The sequence below is a fragment of the Symphalangus syndactylus genome, chromosome 22 (assembly GCF_028878055.3).
Source record: "Symphalangus syndactylus isolate Jambi chromosome 22, NHGRI_mSymSyn1-v2.1_pri, whole genome shotgun sequence".
Lineage (NCBI taxonomy): Eukaryota > Metazoa > Chordata > Mammalia > Primates > Hylobatidae > Symphalangus > Symphalangus syndactylus.
The window spans coordinates 15,953,434-15,972,549 of record NC_072444.2 but is presented as its reverse complement, the minus strand read 5'-3'; the positions used below and the strand labels follow the sequence as shown (position 1 = coordinate 15,972,549).

Below are 19,116 nucleotides of genomic sequence, written 5' to 3'. Positions count from 1 at the left end.
AGGTATAAATCTAAGAAAACATATCCAAGATCTACAGGCTGAAGACTACAGAGTGCTGATAAAACTGAAGAACTCTGACTGAATGAGAGGAGAGACGTGCTGTCTTCATGACTGGGCGACTCCATGTGGTCGAGACGTAAACCCTCCCACACTGATCTGTGGATTTAATACCATACCTATCAAAAACACAGTGGTGGAGGACAGATCAAGGATCGCCAGGTTTAGGGATGGGGGGATTGTGTAACTCTAAAGAACGCAAGGGAGATTTTTGGGGTGGCAGAGCTGTTCTGGGTCCTGATGGTGGCGGTGGTGGTTACATGAATCTATCCATGTGTCAAACGTCAGAACCCTCATTTTACACTTGGGGGCAACAGAAATCCCTCCCTCTGGAGGGGGTGACTGATGGTAACCTGATTCGGGAATCAGGAGCCCTGTGGTCAGGTTTCTGCTCTGCAACTTCCTGTCAGTAACCTTGGGCAAGTCTCCTTCCAGAGCCTTGGTTTTCTCATCTGTAAAAGGAGATGACAGGTCCTTTTCTGTCCACTGCATAGTTGATGAGTGAAACATCATGGTGAAATTCTTTATGAACTATGGAGTGCAACACATAGACTTGCTTTCATTTTGTTAATATCCTTTATAGATTGTTCATATAAGCTCCCAAAGAGTAGTATTTATTTTATTGAAATAAAACGCACGTAGAGAAAAATGTGTGTGTCATACATTGACAGCTGAACCTACTGTGTAACCAGCACCCACCCACCCAGATCAATCATAAACAGAACCGCACCAGCACCCCAGCAGCCCCTTCCCGTTTCCATACCCTCTCCATGTGGAGCCTCCGTTCTGTCTCCCAACGCCCTGGGTTAGTTTTTATACTTTCTGTCATCGGAATCACACTGTAAGTGCTCTTGGGTTTAGCTTCCTTTGCTCAAGCTTACCTTGTGGGATTCATTCATGTTGTTGTGAGGAGCTGTGGATCATCCATTCTCCTTGCTGTCTGTGGGGGTTTCTGTGTTGTGAACATACACAATGTATTATCCACCTGCCGTAGATGGAGGCAGTTTTGAAGCCATTATGAACAGGGCTGATGTGCACATTCCGCTGGAGAGAAACGGGTCCCAGGGCACAGGTAGGATGATCAGCTTTGGTAGATCCTGCCGGTTTTCCCAGGCGCTGTGCCTATCTACACTCCACCAACGGCGAGCGGACCTTCCGGTAGTTACACATCTTCACGAACTCTTGGACTTTCCTGCACACACAGAGAAGATAATTTTGGATGGCTCTTCCCTTCCCCACCCCCCAACCTTCCTTAGGGCACTGGCTTTCAACTGATGTAAATATTTACTATGCTAAGCACTAGGATGGCAGAGACAAACAAGGCAAAGTCCTCACTCTTAGAAGCTCCCGGTGTGGCAGCTGAGATGGCCCAGAAAGAATTATATTACCTTCAAAAAGGGAGGTACACGTGATGTTTGAGGTGGCATGAAGCTCAGTGGTGTTATATTGGAATGAGTGAGTGACCATCCTGGAGCCTTCCTGAAAGAGGTGACTTCGTTTTTAAGTGATTTTAAATAATAGTTTAATGAATTAGTATTTCATATTCAGTTAATAACATTTTTCTGATTTTAGGATTTGCTATAGAAATGTTTGGAAACCGTAAAGTAGAACAAAAAAAAATGTAGGAATCATCTGAAATTCCAAATTCTACCACTCACAGTTAAGTGCTGTTAGATGTTAGATGTGGGGGATTTCCTTTTAATTTTCACTCTGCGCCGCCACCGCCAGCCCCTACCCCAGAGCCCTCACTTCTGGCACTGGAGCGCAGCTTGTGTGTTTTTAAGGTTGAATCAAGATCCCTTCTTCTGGTGATAGTGGTTTCTTCCTCTCCCCTCTCCTCTCCTCTCCCTTCCCCTCCCGTCCCCTCCCCTCCCCTCCCCTCCCTTCCCCTCCCCTCTCCTTCCTTTCCTTTTCTCTCTGTCTCTTTTCTTTTTCTCTATTTTTAAATTTAAAAAAAATCTTGGATGGGCACGGCAGCTCACATCTGTAATCCCAGCACTTTGGGAGGCCAAGGTGGGCAGATTACCTGAGGTCAGGAGTTCGAGATCAGCCTGACCAACATGGAGAAACCCCGTCTCTACTAAAATTACAAAATTGGCCAGGTGTGGTGGCACAGGCCTGTAATCCCAGCCACTCAGGAAGCTGAGTCAGGAGAATTGCTTGAACTCAGGAGGTGGAGGTTGCAGTGAGCCGAGGTTGCGCCATTGTACTCCAGCCTGGGCAACAAGAGCAAAACTCCATCTCAAAAAAAAAAAAAAAAAAAGAAAAAGAAAAAATCGTTTTCCTTTGAGCTGGAGCTGCAAAGAGAAGAATTTTTAAAACGAAAAGAAAATTTAAAAAAATTAAAATACAAAAATTTTTCTTAGAGACAGGGTCTCACTGTGTTGCCAGGCTGGTTTCCAACTCCTGGCCTCAAGCGAACTTCCTCCAGCCTCAGCTTCCCAAGTAGCTGGGATTACGGGCATGTACCACCATGCCTGGCTTTTCTTCTTTAAACAACTTTTTAAAAATGTTTTATTTTGTTTTTACTTAACATATAATAATTGCACTAGAGTAGTGTCTTATCTGTCACAACACTTTTCTAACGGTAGAGTGTGTATTACTGCTGTTTCCCATAACAAATTGTGTCATATCTTGGTTTTGGCTGAAGCAATAATATTTCCCAGTGAAACTCTTGCCACTTAAAATTCTTTGTCTTGTAACTCATGTGCAACAGGGCTACTACATTTCTCAGCTGCCAATGGGGTTGTTCTTTGTGATTTAACAGGATGACCACCGTGTAAAAACATTCTTATGCCATTAATACACGCTCGTTTTAGGCTACTTGGAAAATTCAAAAAAATTAAAAAAAAAGGAAGTAATCATTCATAGTCCTACCACCCAGAGAAAACCACAGTTAATGTTTTGGTGTATTTCCTTCCAGTTTTTTTTTTTCCACCTAAACTCTTCAATTACATCCAACTTTGAATATATATATATTTAAAAAAAAAAAATTATAAAGATAATACTGTATCTCAGCACAAAATAAAATTTTGGAAATGCAGAAAAGACAATGGAAAAGAAAAATCAATTGTCTGTGATGTCACCACCCAGAAATGGCCACACTTAGCAGCCAGTTTTTTCACATATGTGACTCCTACCATTTTTCTATCTCTTACCATAAACGACAAGCTCTAGAAGAGAATGCAGCAAATGTAGGGGTCCTGAAAGAAGGGGTGCACTCTTTGTTTTGTCCCTGATGTTCCTGGGACACAGGTAATTAAAAGGTTGAAGACCGAGTGCTGTAGAACAGGGCTTCTTAAGGTGTGGCCTGCAAAGCAGCAGCTTCTCCTGGGAGCTTATTGGAAATACAATCGGATCCTCGAGGGTGGGCCAGGAATCTGTTGTAACAAGCCCTTGGGGAATTCAGATGCTTGCTCTCCTTACAGTTTGAGAAACACTGCACCAAAAGATTGGACTCTGGGAGGTGGGGGCCTTCAGATGAATTGAAAGTGGAAATTCACTTAGGAAATGGGACGGAACCGCTTTGCAGTGTGGAACTCATTGACACTGACACAGCTGTTTGTGTGGTTAAGCTTCCTGAGACAGGGACCAGCTGGGTTTGTCATCCCAATGTCTAGCCCCATGCCTGGTCTGTAATAGGTGCTCACCGAATACTTGTTGAATGAATCGAGGTATGAATAAGTGAGCGAAAAAGGGATCTCTAGAGCTGTGCCCCACATGCCTCTTTTTTTTTAATTTCTAGGATTGGAACATCAGTTAACATCTGACCACTGCCAGCCCACCCCCTCCCACCCACGTCGATCGCATCTCTGGGCTCCAGGGATGAAGCAGGTCTTGGGGTGCACCATGATTTCACCATTCTTAGTACTGGCCATTGGCACCTGCCTTACCAGCTCCTTAGTGCCAGGTATGCTTGGGGACACAGGTGGAGGGATAAAAACGTGGTGCAGATGGGGTATGATGAGGGCAGTGTCTATGTTCAAGGTCCCAGAACCATCCAAAGTATTTAAGAGCTGAAAATAGTGTTCAGAGCAGGAAACCTCAGCCCTGCTACTTGCATGTGTTAGTTGGATAGGTCACTCTTTTCCCATATATATATATTTTTTTCCATATATATATTTTTCCATATATATATATTTCCATATATATATTTCCATATATATATATTTCCATATATATATTTCCATATATATATATTTCCATATATATATTTCCATATATATATATTTCCATATATATATTTCCATATATATATATTTCCATATATATATTTCCATATATATATATTTCCATATATATATTTCCATATATATATATTTTTTCATATATATATTTCCATATATATATATTTTTTCATATATACATATATATATTCTTTCTTAATTTTTTTTTTGAGACAGGGTTTCGCTCCGTCGCCCAAGCTAGAGTGCAGTGGCGCCATCTTGGCTCACTGCAAGCTCCGCCTCCTGGATTCACGCCATTCTCCTGCCTCAGCCTCCCGAGTAGCTGGGACTACAGGTGCCCGCCACCACGCCTGGCTAATTTTTTGTATTTTTAGTAGAGACGGGGTTTCACCGTGTTAGCCAGGATGGTCTCGATCTCCTCACCTCGTGATCCGCCTGCCTCGGCCTCCCAAAGTGCTAGGATTACAGGCGTGAGCCACCAGGCCTGGCCTGTCTTTCTTTCTTTCTTTCCTTTCTTTTCTCTCGCATCCGAGTCAAGAGACCACCAAACAGGCTTTGAGTGAGCAACAAGGCTGTTTATTTCACCTGGGTGCAGGCGGGCTGAGGCCGAAAAGAGAGTCAGCCAAGGGAGATACGGGTGGGGCTGTTTTATAGGATTTGGGTAGGTAAACGAAAATTACGGTCAAAGGAGGGTTGTTCTCTGGCGGGCAGGAGTGGGGGTCACAAGGTGCTCAGTGGGGGAGCTTTTTGAGCCAGGATGAGCCAGGAGAAGGAATTTCACAAGGTAATGTCATCAGTTAAGGCAAGGACTGGCCATTTTCACTTCTTTTGTGGTGGAATGTCATCAGTTAAGGCAGGAACAGGCCATTTAAATTTCACTTCTTTTGTGATTCTTCAGTTACTTCAGGCCATCTGGATGTATACGTGCAGGTCACAGGGGATATGATGGCTTAGCTTGGGCTCAGAGGCCTGACACTTTCTTTTTGAGACAGAGACAGAGTCTCACTCTGTTGCCCAGGATGGAGTGCAGTGACATGATCTCAGCTCACTGCAACCTTCGCCTCCCAGGTTCAAGTGATCCTCCTGCCTCAGCCTCCCGAGTAGCTGGGATTACAGGTGCGCGCCACAACACCCGGCTAATTTTTGTATTTTTATTAGAGACGGGGTTTCATCACGTTGGCCAGGCTGATCTTGAACTCCTGACCTCAAGTGATCCACCTGCCTTGGCCTCCCAAAGTGCTGGGATTACAGGTGTGCCCAGCCTTTTTGTTGTCATTTGTAGTTCTCACTAGTGAACTCATCTTCAACAGGAGTTTTTTGTTTTTCTTTTTTTTTCTGAGACAGTGTCTTGCTCTGTCGCCCAGGCTGGAGTGCAGTGGCGCAATCTCGGCTCACTGCAAGCTCCACCTCCCGGGTTCACACCATTCTCCTGCCTCAGCCTCCCGAGTAGCTGGGATTATAGTGCCTGCCACCACGCGCGGCTAATTTTTTTGTATTTTTAATAGAGACGGGGTTTCACCGTGTTAGCCAGGATGGTCTTGATCTCCTGACCTCAGGTGATCCGCCTGCCTTGGCCTCCCAAAGTGCTGGGATTACAGGTGTGAGCCACCACGCCCAGCTGAGTTTTTTGTTTTTCTGTTGGAGACTCATGCGGAAGTGTTTCCACAGTGCGGCGTGGTGTTTTCAGGACACTAGGGGTTCAACTAATTCTAGGCCAGTTTTTATGTTAATTTCTTGGTTTACAGTTCGTACACTATAAATTCAGATCCCCACTTAGACCTGGCTCAGATTTGGACTTGAATTCACATTTCTTATGAATGACTGTCTTTCTCTATCACTTCCATAGCTCCAAGGCAAAATGTGTACCTTAAAACAGCTTCAGCAGGCCTGGTGTGGTGGCTTCAGCATGCCTGGTATGGTGGCTTCAGCAGGCCTGGTGTGGTGGCTCATGCCTGTAATCCCAGTGCATTGGGAGGCTGAGGTGGGAGGATAGCTTGAGTCCAGGAGTTTGAGGGCAGCCTGGGAACATAGGGAGACCACCATCTCTAAAAACAAACAAACAAACAAACAAACAATTAGCTGGGCACAGTGCTGCTTGCTTGTAGTCCTAGCTACTCGGGAGGCTGAGGTGGGAGGATCACTTGAGCCCAGGATTTCAAGATTACCGTGAGTTATAATCAAACCACTCCAGCCTGGGTGACAGAGTGAGACTCTGTCTCTTAAAAAGAAACCAGCTTCTGGCCGGGCATGGTGGCTCACACCTGTAATCCCAGCACTTTGGGAGGCCGAGATAGGTGGATCACTTGAGGTCAGGAGTTTGAGACCGGCCTATCCAACATGGGAAAAACCCATCTCTACTAAAAATACAAAAATTATTTTGTATTTTTACAAAATACTGGGCATGGTGGCGCACTCCTGTAATGCCAGCTACTTGGGAGGCTGAGCCAGGAGAATCACTTGAACCCAGGAGGTGGAGTTTGCAGTAAGCTGAGATTGTGCCCCTGTACTTCAGCCTGGGCAACAGAGCAAGACTCCATCTCAAAAAAGAAAAGAAACCGGCTTCAGCCTGAACCTGTACCTGGCCTGCCGTCCCAGGCGTTCCTCTCTGCATCAGCTCCTGTGGGCCCCTCTGGTTTTAGATTCCCTCATCAATGCTGTCTCCTGAGGATTTTCCTGCCCCCTTTTCTTCCTTTTTCGAGCTATGTGCTATTTTTTCTCCCCCAGCATTTCTGTATCTGGAGCTGGAGAAGAGAGCCTTCCTTGCCTCAGTCCCTTATGTGGCTAGAAGTCCCTACTTGCCTTCCCCACACCCCAGTGTCTCCATCTGTCCAGTGGGGATAAGAGTTCCTCCCGCTTAGGGCCATCATGGGAATCACATGGGATAGTCACAGTGTCTGGCAAGGAGTGGATGCTCAGTGAATGTTGGTCTCTTCTCTTAGGACGGCTGTATTTCAGCAGATGAGGAGATGGGGTGCAGTGGGGCACTGAGCCTGAGCCGCTGGGCTCTCAGGCCATGCTGCCTCTGAGACCCCGTGGTGCCAGTTGCATCCCTGGAGGACCAAGGTCACTCTGGGACGGGGTCCCTGCCTTCTCAGCACTTACAGCCCACCTGTGAAAGATGAACTAAGGGATGAAAAGGGAAAAGGTGAAAAAATGACAACATGAAAAATCTTCAAACGTTCAGCAATTCAACTTTTTGTATCTGCTGTCGCCAGGCTGGAGTGCAGTGGCACAATCATGGCTTACTGTAGCCTCAAACTTCTGGCCTCAAGCAATCTTCCCACCATGGCCTCCAAAAATGCTGGGATTACAGGCTTGAGCCACTGCCCTAGCCTTCTTTTTTTTCTTCAATTAGGTATAACTTACAGAAAAGGGCACTGATCTTAAATACATAGCATGAAAAATGTTTGACATATATTTATACCCGTGCAACCACCACCCAGATCAAGACAGAACATTTCTGGTCGTGGGGCATCTGTGGGCTTCCCTGTGCCAACCCCCTCCCAAAGCCAGAGGAGATGCCCAGGCTTACATTGGCCACCAGAGACTCACTTTGCCTGTTTTGAGCTTCATATAAATGGAATCATACAGTATGTACCCATCAGTGCCCTTTCCCCGGCATCCTATCGTGAGCATTTGCACATATCATTTAGTAGTCTCCGAAAACAACGGCCTCTTGGAATCCAGTTGTCCAGAGCCATCATTGCTTAAACCAGACTCCAAACCCTTCTCAGGGACAGGCCCTGGGTGGCTCTGGTGAAAAAGACGGGACTCTGCCCTTGCGGGACTCCAGTATAGAGAGAACAAGCACTTGATGGAGCAGGGGACCTGGTGGCAAAGCCTGGGCTGAACAAGAGCGACAGGTGCGGGGCGGGCTGATGTCAGCCCAGCCCCGGGACCTCCAAGCTGTTAAGTCGGGGACAGGTTGTAGCGGGTCAGGGTGGATAGAAGGTCTTCACCACCCAATGGCACCCAACTGGCCAAAGAGGCTCCATGACCAAGAGCACCGTGGTGTGTTTCGAGGAAGGCAGGAGGGAGGTTGGAACCAGCCTGGGCCTGGAGGACCTCCGAGCAAAACCCTTGGCCCTGGCCTTGCCCAGACCTTATCTCATGTCATCCTAGAACTGCCCGTGGATAGCTACGGGTGTCCCATTTCCTGGGGCAGAAACTCTTGTCCAAAGGCACCCTGTCGGGCAGAAGGGCCAAGGTGCTCCCAATTCCCAGTGGGGACTCTGTGGGGACATCTGAAATTGATGCCCTCAGCAGACACTTCCAGAAGAGAGAGGGTGGACCTGGGGCTGTCAGGATAAGGGCAGTGGGCTGAGGGACTGGGGAGGTGGTGATGCAAGGGGAGGCCTCCTGGGGAGGGCATGGGGGTGCTTGGGTCCAAGGCTAGAGGTGCATTGCAGCATCCTGCCTGCTCCTCGCCTGTGCTCTTCGCCTATGCTAGGCTGGAGCAGAGCCACGGCGACGCGTGAGTTTTCAGTTCTCCCACTTGGGGCCCTAATCTCAGGCTCTCCATTTCCTAATGTGGAGGAGACACTGGTGCCCACCCACCAAGGCAGTTGAGAGGAATAAGACAAGCTGTGTGGGGGGTCCCTGGCATCTCGCCCAGAGCCAGTGCGTGTTTGAGGAAGGAGGGCTGTTCTTCACCCACGGCCACCCGGAGAGCCAGGCACGCGCCGGAGCTGGGCCAAAAGATGAGAATTGTGTCCCCAGCCCACGAACATGCTACACGGCTTTGGACAAGACCCTCCCACTCCTGATCTCTCCTCCCGTTCTGTGCAGTGGGAGGCCTTGAAAGAGGAAACCGCTAGGGAGCTTCCTCTCTAGGCTTCTGAGCAGATCTGCTAGGGCCCTGGGACAGAGGGGAGCCCCGCAGACTCTGGGAGGCACTCCAGCTCCCATAGTCAGGATCCTGGTCCAGCCCTGGAGATGGGATAATGGGGGTGGGAGGCAACTTTTGAGCCTCTCCTGTGGGTCAGGTGTGTCACTTGCCTTATCCGGCCCAGTCCTTAGAGCGATCCTGAGGGCATGATGCCAGCAGTGTCATTTAACAGGGGAAGAGACTGATGCTCAGGGAGGTGACAGAGCTAGTACTTGGAGCAGCTGGGGGTTTTTTTGTTTGTTTGTTTTTGAGACGGAGTCTCGCTCTGTCACCCAGGCTGGAGTGCAGTGGTATGATCTCAGCTCACTGCAACCTCCGCCTCCCGGGTTCAAGCAGTTCTCCTGCCTTGGCCTCCTGAGTAGCTGGGACTAGAGGTGCACACTGCCATGCCCAGCTAATTTTTCGTATTTCAGTAGAGACGGGGTTTCACCGTGTTGCCCAAGCTGGTCGTGAACTCCTGAGCTCAGGTGATCTGCCTGCCTCGGCCTTCCAAAGTGCTGGGATTACAGGCATGAGCCACCATGCCTGGCAGCTGGGGTTTTAATTGAGGTTTGTCTGGCACTAAAGCTGTGGATTGGTTGCTGCACACACACACACATGAGAAAGAGGGAGAGAGAAAGAAGTGTTCTTAGTTCTCATTTTATCTCAAAACCATAAAGCCCCATCCAGAAGTCATTATCAGCCAAGAGGGATGAGGCGGGGGATGAGAGATGCAGAATGTCGTCCTTGATAACTAATCCTAACAAGAGTGAGATCACCTGGCTCCTTTAAATTTGACATATTAAGCAAAAGGCAAGCTTCGCTTTCCAGCACTGCTATTAACTCTGCAACCAAGTCAGGTTCCTGCTGAGCCTACTTTAATGAATAAGCTAAGCAGAGTTGATAATTGATGGCTGGCTATATCAGGGGACCCCCGCTGCTGGAAGGAGTTTGTTGAATAGGTTAAACATTACTCTCTTAATTGTGCTAGCACAATTCATTTGCTGCTTTAGCAGCTCATCTCCCTACTGGGTAGAAGGAATGAGCATGGGCTTTGGAGCGAAACCCAGCCCTGCCAGTGTCTGCCTGTGCTGTGTGGCCTTGGGCAAGTCACTCGTTGTCTCTGAGCCTTGGTTTCTTCATTCTGAGATGCGATGAGAAGACCCCAGGGTCCACAGGCTTTTCTGCAGGATCTGGATGGCACATATTTATAAACCACAGATGTGTTGTCTGGGTGGGCAACTATTGCACCCACTTCCAAGTTCAGGCATTCCAGCCTGAGCAGTCAGAAGTGGGGGGATCTGTACGTCTGGGGATACGAGACTGTCCTCACCCCGCCAAGTAACTGCATCTCTCTCTGTTTAGAGAAAGAGAAAGACCCCAAGTACTGGCGAGACCAAGCGCAAGAGACACTGAAATATGCCCTGGAGCTTCAGAAGCTCAACACCAACGTGGCTAAGAATGTCATCATGTTCCTGGGAGATGGTGAGGCCCGTGGGGGTGGTGGGACAGGACACCTAGCCAGGAGCCCTGGGAGCCAGGCTGAGTTGAAGGGGGCTGTGTTGAAGGGGCTAGGGCTCTGGAGGAGGGGTGTTTAAAAGGATGAGGGGCCAGGCTGTGGATTCAAGAGGCCTGAGCAGGCTGCCAGGCAGCCCCCTGAGGATCTGGGAGTGAAGGGAGAGAGGGGCTGCTCACTGACATTTACAGAGCCGTGCCCGGTGCCAACTGCCCGAGCCTGCCTTGGTACCAAACTAGAGAGCTTCTGGGTACCCAAGTAGGCTGATTGGAGAGGCAGGAGCACGAGAGACTGAGGCCCGCGCTCCCCACTGCAGGGATGGGCGTCTCCACAGTGACGGCCGCCCGCATCCTCAAGGGTCAGCTCCACCACAACCCTGGGGAGGAGACCAGGCTGGAGATGGACAAGTTCCCCTTCGTGGCCCTCTCCAAGGTGAGCCCCATCCCCAAGCCCAGTTCAGGTCTGTATAACTAGTATCCAGGTCGAGCATCTGAACATGACAGCAGCCAGAGGTCCCCTGACCTCCTGACCCCCCTCCATGCCCAAGCCCACTCCCCACCTGGAGCAGCCACCGCCTTGACTTCTGACACCATAGCATCACTGTACTGCTTGCATGTGTGTGTTTAGAGAGAGGGTCTTGCTCTGTTGCCCAGGCTGCAGTGCAGTGGTGCAGTCATAGCTCACTGCAGCCTCCAACTCCTGGGCTCAAGCCGTCCTCCCACATCAGCCTCCCGAGTAGCTGGGACTACAGGTGTGCACCACCATATCTGGATAATGTTTTAATTTTTTTGTAGAGACGGGGGTCTCTAATTCTTGGGCTTAAGTGATCCTCCAGCCTTGGCCTCCCAGTCTTGGGATTACAGACGTGAGCCACCATGCCCAGCCTATATATGCTTTTTTTTTTTTTTTTTTTGTGACAGAGTCTTACTCTGTCTTCCAGGCTGGAGTACAGTAGCATGACATCAGCTCACTGCAACCTCTGCCTCCTGAGTTCAAGTGATTCTTCTGCCTCAGCCTCCCAAGTAGCTGGGATTACAGGCATGCGCCACCATGACTGGCTAATTATTTTTAGTAGAGATGGGGTTTCACCCCGTTGGCCAGGCTGGTCTCGAACTCCTGACCCCAGGTGATCCGCCCACCTTGGCCTCCCAAAGTGCTAGGATTACAGGCATGAGCCACCGTGCCCGGCCTGTATACACTTTTACATGAAGTTCTAGTTCATTCATTTGTTCCTGAGGCGGTTCGTGAAGTTAATTAGGCTATAGGCATACCTCAGCTATATTTCGGGTTTGGCTTCAGGCCACTGTAATAAAGCAAATATTGCAATGAAGCACGTCACACATGTTTTGATTTCCCAGTGCATATGAAAGTTATATTTGCACCCTACAGTAGTCTTTTAAGTGTGGGATAGCATTATGTCTAAAAAAATGTATATACCTTAATTTAAAAATATGCTATTGCTGAAAAACACTAATGAAGTGAGCTCAGGTTGTTGGAAAAAATGATGCTGATGGACTTGCTTGACACAGGGTTGCCACAGATCTTCAGTTTGTAACAAACGCAGTGTCTGTGGGGTACACTAAAATGAGGTATGCCTGTACTGACCTAGGTTGTTCAAGGCAGTGCGCGCTGCTGGGTAGCTATTGTTATTGGTGGTGGTGATGGTGGCGTTATGTAATAACCTCCAGACCCTGGGTCGGGCCCCAGGCTCACTTCTGGGGGAGTAGTGGGGACTATGGTGCCTTCTGTGCCTTCAAGGCGCTCTCAGGCTGGTGGGGAAGGGAGACAGGCAAATAGTTTCGGGATCTCTGCTAAACATCCGGCTGTGGGGCAACCCTGTGATGGTGGCCACAGGGCAGGTGGCAGAGAAGTCAGAGCTGGTCTTGGCCCCACCCTTCCCTTCCCCAGTCCCCTTCCCCCTCACTTTCACTACCCTATCCCCAGGCCCCCCACTCCTTCAAGAAGGCCCCTCCCTCTCCCTTCTCCAGGACTCCCCTGCTCCCCAACCCCTCACTGGCTCCTGCAGCCCCAGGCCCAGAGAGAGGCCTCCGCTGACCCCACCTGAGTCCCACTCTTCCGCCGGACACTTCTCTATACTTTGGAGAGCTAAGGTCCTGCCCCAGTGCTGCCAGGGTGCAGGGAATGATGACAGGAAGCAGGCAGCTAGGTAGTCCTGTGGCTCTGGGAGGCTTCAGTGGGCAGTGGGCCTGGTCAAGGCTATGGAGTCCTCTCTGGTTCCTCGCCCCAGTCCCCACGGTGTGAGTGGAGGCGGGGTGGGTGCCATGGGGGCGAAGGCCTGGCCATCTCCTGACCCTCCTCTCCCACCTGCAGACGTACAACACCAATGCCCAGGTCCCTGACAGCGCTGGCACCGCCACCGCCTACCTGTGTGGGGTGAAGGCCAACGAGGGCACCGTGGGGGTAAGCGCGGCCACTGAGCGTTCCCGATGCAACACCACCCAGGGGAACGAGGTCACCTCCATCCTGCACTGGGCCAAGGACGCTGGTGAGTGGGGGGAGCAGCGGGGAGCAGGGCCAGCTTCGTGGCCTGTCCAGGCCTCAGTCGTTCTGACTGTGTCATGGGAAGGGGCTGGAAAAGGCTTCTCTGTGGGGCTCCCAGCTCTGGTGTGCCGGGAGTCTGTAATATCCATGGGATTTCTTCCGTGACAGGGGAGGCTGAGGGTTCGGGGTTCACTCAGTGGTGGGTTCTGGTCCCAGTTCATTTCCCTGAGTCGATTCTTCATTTGACTATAAAATGGGTGGGAACGTAGCCCCCCTGTAGGTTTGCTGTGAGGAGGCAGAAGTCAGCCCAGGGCTAGCCTGTGGGGTGCAGTCCATGGCCACGCCCCTTCCCTCCTCGGAATTGGGAGGCCCAGCCCGTGCCCCCAGGAGCTTTAGTCAGGGGCCAAGGCCAAAACACAGGTGACAGGGCCAACACACAGGTGACAGAGCCACAGTCCACTTGAGATCCCTCAGGGGTCCTGTGGGCGCCTTGATGAAGGGGAGGACTCCAGCCCAGGTGCTCACATCTCAAGGGCCTTTGGGGTGAGGGGAGAGGGTCCCAGAGGCAGTGTTCTGGCCGCTCGGCTACTTGGAAGCCACTGCCAGACACCTACTGCCGTGGATGGGGAGACTGAGACCCGGGCAATCCCCAGAACTGAAGGGGGGCCTGTCTATAGCGGGGAGGGGGAGCGGGAGGGAGGAGGCAGCTGGGACACCCCGATCTGTGGATAAAGCTGAACCCGCCCCTCCTGCACCCCAGGGAAATCTGTGGGCATTGTGACCACCACGAGAGTGAACCATGCCACCCCCAGCGCCGCCTACGCCCACTCGGCTGACCGGGACTGGTACTCAGACAACGAGATGCCCCCTGAGGCCTTGAGCCAGGGCTGCAAGGACATCGCCTACCAGCTCATGCACAACATCAGGGACATTGACGTGAGTGCTCGGGGGCAGCCGGGAAGGGACGGGGCGAGGCGGGGCCTCTGGTGGGCAGGAGGCCTCAGGCCCAGGCTGGCCTGGAAAAAGCAGCCTGGCCTGGCTCCCCACGCACCTGGGAGGCTCCCAGCCCATTAGGGGATTTGCGGTTGGGCAGGCAGGCACTGTGGGATTTCTCTGCGGTGGGGCTGCGGGGTGAACGCTCATGTGACCGTCACCACACCCCAAGAACCAGATCTTGCCCTGCGTGTTGCTAGCTGTGTGACCTTGGGTCAGTTACTTAACCTCTCTGAGGCTTCCCTTTCACAACTCCTTTGTGAACTGTACCTGCCTCATGAGCTTATGCCAAGAGCTGATTAAGATAATCCCTGTGGAGCTCAGCACAGGACCTGAGGCCTAGCGAGTGCCCAGAAGGTGGTGGCACTTACTTAGGAGCCACCTGTCCTTGCCCTGAAACACACTTCAACAAACTGAGCTGACTCATGGAGGCAGAAGTCATCCATGTGACTCTCTGTTCTTAAATGAGAATGCCCGGCTCGTTCCTTTTCAGGCTTTTATTGCCTACTGTGGGGGACTGCTGAGGCGATCTGGGGACTTCTGTCCCTTGAGCCTGGATTCGGTGAGGGGCAGAGAAAGACCCCACTCCCAGCTACGCCTCACCTCTTTCTCTCCACCACCAGACAAACTCACCTGCCTTCAGCTCTCCATGCACTGCCCCCCACAAATTTCTGGGGGCCACTTGGCCCCTCTACAGTAGAAACCCACGTGTGCCCTTTTCCCAGCATGGTGGATTAAGTACCCCCTTTCAGGACACACAGTGCTGTTGGCCCCTTTCAGGGAGCAGACATCTGAGGCCAAGCCACTCATCCTGGCTTGCCTTCACCCGACAGGTGGCCTGGGGCGAGTCCCTTCCCCTCCCTATGCCTCGGTTTCCCCACCTGTGCAGCAGGAACAGAGAGTCACACTTGCTTGCTCCCAGGGCCGTGGGAGGCTGTGATGAGGTCATGGATGTGAGAACATTTGTTCTACAGGCACAGGGTATAATTACATGGGGACTGCTCCTCAGAGGGGTTTGTCAGGGACAGCCTGAGCAGGGGACAGGAACTTGAAGGAAATTCGAGGGGAGGGAAGATGTTTCAGGTGAAGGGGTGGGAGATGAGGAGGGGGGGCCACAGGGGCCACGTCGGGGGGCACAAGCCAGGGAGTGAGTGAGGAGGGAGGACCTGTGTGAGGATCCCTTTCTTTCCTCCTCTTCCTTTCTCTCCTAGCCCCACCTGCCTGTCCATCACCACCCCCCCCAAAAGCTTCCCAGTCCCCAGACTATACATGAAACAAAAATCCTGGTGTCCACCCTGAAAATAAATACTGTTGCTTAAAAAAAAAGAAAGAAGAGAAAGAAAGAAAGAAAGAAAGACACAAACCCAAACCCCAAAGCCAAACAGCAAGTCTGTTATTTGGGAGTTTAATGAGCCCGTGTGAAGTCGCTGCCGGGCTGGAAACGATGAGGCTCCCTGCAGGAAGACTGGGGGCTTCGTTTTCCACTCTGAAGATGCCAAGAGGTCAGGTTCTGTGGGAACAGTTGGGGGGGCAAGGGACCCGTGACCTGGGGTCCCCTTCTCCTTCTTCCCCTCCCAGCCCTCCCTGCCCCCTGAGCTCCTGGCTGCAGCTGAGAGCAAGGACTCTGCCCCTTTGAACCACTTTTCTCCCCACTCCTGGCAATAGAAATGCCTTCCAGTGGCAGCCACCCCCTGGGTGCTGGGGACTTCCCTGGGTGACTGCCTTTCCTCCTGTGATGGGTCTGTGGGTGGATGTCAGTTGCATTTTATTTATTATTATTATTATTATTTTGAGACGGAGTCTCACTCTGTCTCTAAGGCTGGAGTGCAGTGGTGCGATCTTGGCTCACTGCAACCTCCACCTCCCGGGTTCAAGCGATTCTCCTGCCTCAGCCTCCTGAGTAGCTGAGATTATAGGCGCACATCACCACGTCCAGCTAATTTTTTTTTTAATTTTTAGTAGAGACGGGGTTTCGCCATGTTGGCCAGGCTGGTCTCAAACTCTGGACCTCAGGTGATCCACCCGTTTTGGCCTCCCAAAGTGCTGGGATTACAGGCGTGAGCCATCGTGCCCGGCCTATTTTATTTTATTTTTGAGACAGGGTCTCGCTCTGTTGCCCAGGCTGCAGTGCAGTGGCGTGATCATGGCTCACTTCAGTCTCAGCCTCCTGGGCTCAAGTGCTCCTCCTGGCTCAGTCCCTTGAATAGCTAGGAGCACAAGCCTGTACCACCATGCCCGGCTAAGTTTTGAAACAAATTTTATTTGTATAGACAGGGTCTTGCCATGTTGTCCAGGCTGGTCTCAAACTCCTGGCATCAAGTGATCCTCCCTCCTCAGCCTCCCAAAGTGCTGGGATTACAGGCATGAGCCACCGTGCCTGGCCAGTCACATTTTATGGATAGGAAAACTGGGCTCAGAGAGTTTAGGTGGCAGGCCCTTTGTCAGTAGGCGATAGAGTCAGGGTTCAAACCCAAGTCTGACTTCAAAGCTCACGGCCATGACCATGGCCTGGACCCAGGCTGGTCCTGGGGCGCCTTTCCCACCTCTCCTGCCATCCTGTGCTGCTGCCCCCCTATGCATTCCACAAAACGTAGGTTCTAAGGTGGGAGACAGCGTGGAGGATAGAGCAAGGGACCTATGAGATGCAGGCCTGGAATGGTGGATCTGGGGCCAGTGTCAGCCAGGCTCTGCACTCCCAAGGTGTCAGCCAGGGGCAGTGGCCCGGGCTGGCGCCCGCGGTGACAAGAGAACACTAGTGTGGTGGTCACCGCAGGCGGCTGCTGTTATGCTCTTGGCCCTGTTTTAAAAATAGTCAGGACTTCAAACATGGACTCCCAAGGAAAACAAACAGTCCCGCGTCCGTCTGCCCGCACACACCAGCTGGTGGGTAAAATTAGCCTGGTGGTGACTACACAGCCGTGAGGCCCGGCCCCGCTGTTTGCCCAGGCTGCGGTGGGCTGGCTCCCAGCTGTGGGCTGCCCCAAAGACCTCCCTGGCTGGAGCCTCTCCCTGCACGCATTCAGCCTTTCACCGTGGGACAGGAGGCTCTGGGAGTCCCTGCCCTCAGCTGCATGAATACAGCAGGGCCCTAGTGCCATAGCTGGAAAAGCCCTGGGTTTGAATCCTGATGCTGCCACTTCCTGGCTCTGTGGCCTTCGGGGGGAAAAACCCATTTCTGTGCCCATTTTTTTAGTTGGGAAACAGGTGACCAGGGTTTGTTGCAGCCTTGGTATGAAGTTGAGTCAGAATGTATGTTAAATGCTTAGTGCCTGACACACAGTGAACGCTCTGTAAATGGTCTGATTCTTATTCAAGTGGGAGTTCTGTGGATTCCAGGAAGCCAAGTAAGGTAAGTTATCAGCTCTTCCAATATCCCTAGAAGCGCCAAACCACCATCCCAATAGACTCATGATTTCATCTCCCCACTGGACAAGTAAGGCCCAGAGATGACTGAGGCCTGGCTCACCAGGCTGGGAAATTGTCCACACCATCCCCAGGGACTCCAGGAGTCCAGGTTCCAAGCCAAGGTCACTGGGGCTTCTGGGCATCTTGGAACCCTGCAGAAGTGATGGCTCCTGTCTCTTTTAGGTGATCATGGGGGGTGGCCGGAAATACATGTACCCCAAGAATAAAACTGATGTGGAGTATGAGATTGACGAGAAAGCCAGGGGCACGAGGCTGGACGGCCTGGACCTCGTTGACACCTGGAAGAGCTTCAAACCGAGACACAAGGTAGCCTGTGCTGGGGCCATGTGGCTGCAGAGGTGGCCTGTGATGGGGAGAGGCTGTGTGACCCCCGCTCTGAAGCTCTGTTGTCCTCTGTAGAAAGGGCATCAGAAATCTTTCTTCCATGGGCTCAAATGGCCTAAGAAATATACAAACGGTAGATAGTTGGTGACTAATCATTTCCTTCCCTTGGAGGGGACACCAGAGAGAGGCGGACGGTGAGGAGGAGGCCGGGCCAGGGAATAACCTGCGTGGACATTCAGTCACCCTGAGCACCTATTGTATGTAGGTGCCCAGCGGGGCATGCGTGAGGCACAGAGGCTGAGCCAGATGGCCAAGGAAACATGGAACGCTGTGTGCCTGCATGGGGGATGCCTGGCTCTGCAGGCGCCCTGGGGGGACAGACCACAGGGAGGGGCCAAGAAGCTCTGGGCAAGTAGGAGGACGGAGGGAGGAGGCAGCGCTGGATGGATCAGGGGAGGACGTGGTTGGCCCCAGTGTGCAAGCCACGGAGGGAGCCGGGAAGCCCTCCACAGTGAGTCCCCCTTGGCTGGGGGACAGAATAGATTGGGGAAGGGAGGCTGGAGGGACCTCTGGAAGGACCCCAAGCTCTGGCTCCTTGGAGTGGCCTCTGGCCCTTTAAATCTAAGCTGCTGGCCTGCGGGCCTGGGGCAGCTGGGGTCTGGAAATGACTGTGGTCAGGGCTGAAGACAGTGGGGAGTAGCCTGGCAGCCACTTTGATGTCACTCTGGGGTTGGGTTTCTGCAAGTTCCAGGACTGGCCCCTGGGGAGGCCTCGTGGGATGAGGCTGGGCCAAGAACGAGGTGGGGGTAGGGACTAGGGAAGGGCCCCCATGGGGTTGGTGGGGGTGTGGGACTGAGTGGCTTTGAACCCTTTCCATCTCTTCTGAGTCAGCTCAGGCTGGGCCAGAGCCCCCTCCCAGCTCAAGCCAGAGAGACACCAGCCTCAGTTTCTCTACGTGGCACATGGGGCCAGAGCTTCATCCTCCTTGCCCAGGCAGGGTGCTTACCCAGGAGCTCGGTCTAGACCTCTAAGACGGGGAGAGAGCATCTACACCATGGCCCCAAGCCTGGCCACATTGGGTATCAGGTCCCATGGAGGCCCCACATCCCTAGAAAATCATGCCTTAAGAGTGGGTTCTAGAGTCAGTTTCACCTTTACCATTCAGTGGCTACATGGTCTGTGTGCCTTGGTGCCCTCATCTGTAAAGAGGGAGTAACAGGAACAACCCTGGAGGGAGAGAGCAC

The 19,116-nt window shown here is 51.9% G+C and overlaps 1 protein-coding gene across 3 annotated transcripts in view; it reads left to right on the top strand.

Annotated features, from left to right (window-relative positions):
• The window catches only part of ALPL (alkaline phosphatase, biomineralization associated), a 69,380-nt gene that overhangs the window by 41,420 nt on the left and 8,844 nt on the right, over nt 1-19,116 (top strand). For all 3 annotated transcript variants that reach the window (XM_063631665.1, XM_055262457.2, XM_055262456.2), the window contains exons 2-7: nt 3,803-3,967; nt 10,477-10,596; nt 10,944-11,059; nt 12,959-13,133; nt 13,890-14,065; nt 17,711-17,854. In XM_063631665.1, coding sequence (XP_063487735.1) covers nt 3,883-3,967; nt 10,477-10,596; nt 10,944-11,059; nt 12,959-13,133; nt 13,890-14,065; nt 17,711-17,854 — 816 coding nt within the window. In that variant the 5' untranslated portion in view covers nt 3,803-3,882. The remainder of the gene's footprint in view (nt 1-3,802; nt 3,968-10,476; nt 10,597-10,943; nt 11,060-12,958; nt 13,134-13,889; nt 14,066-17,710; nt 17,855-19,116) is intronic.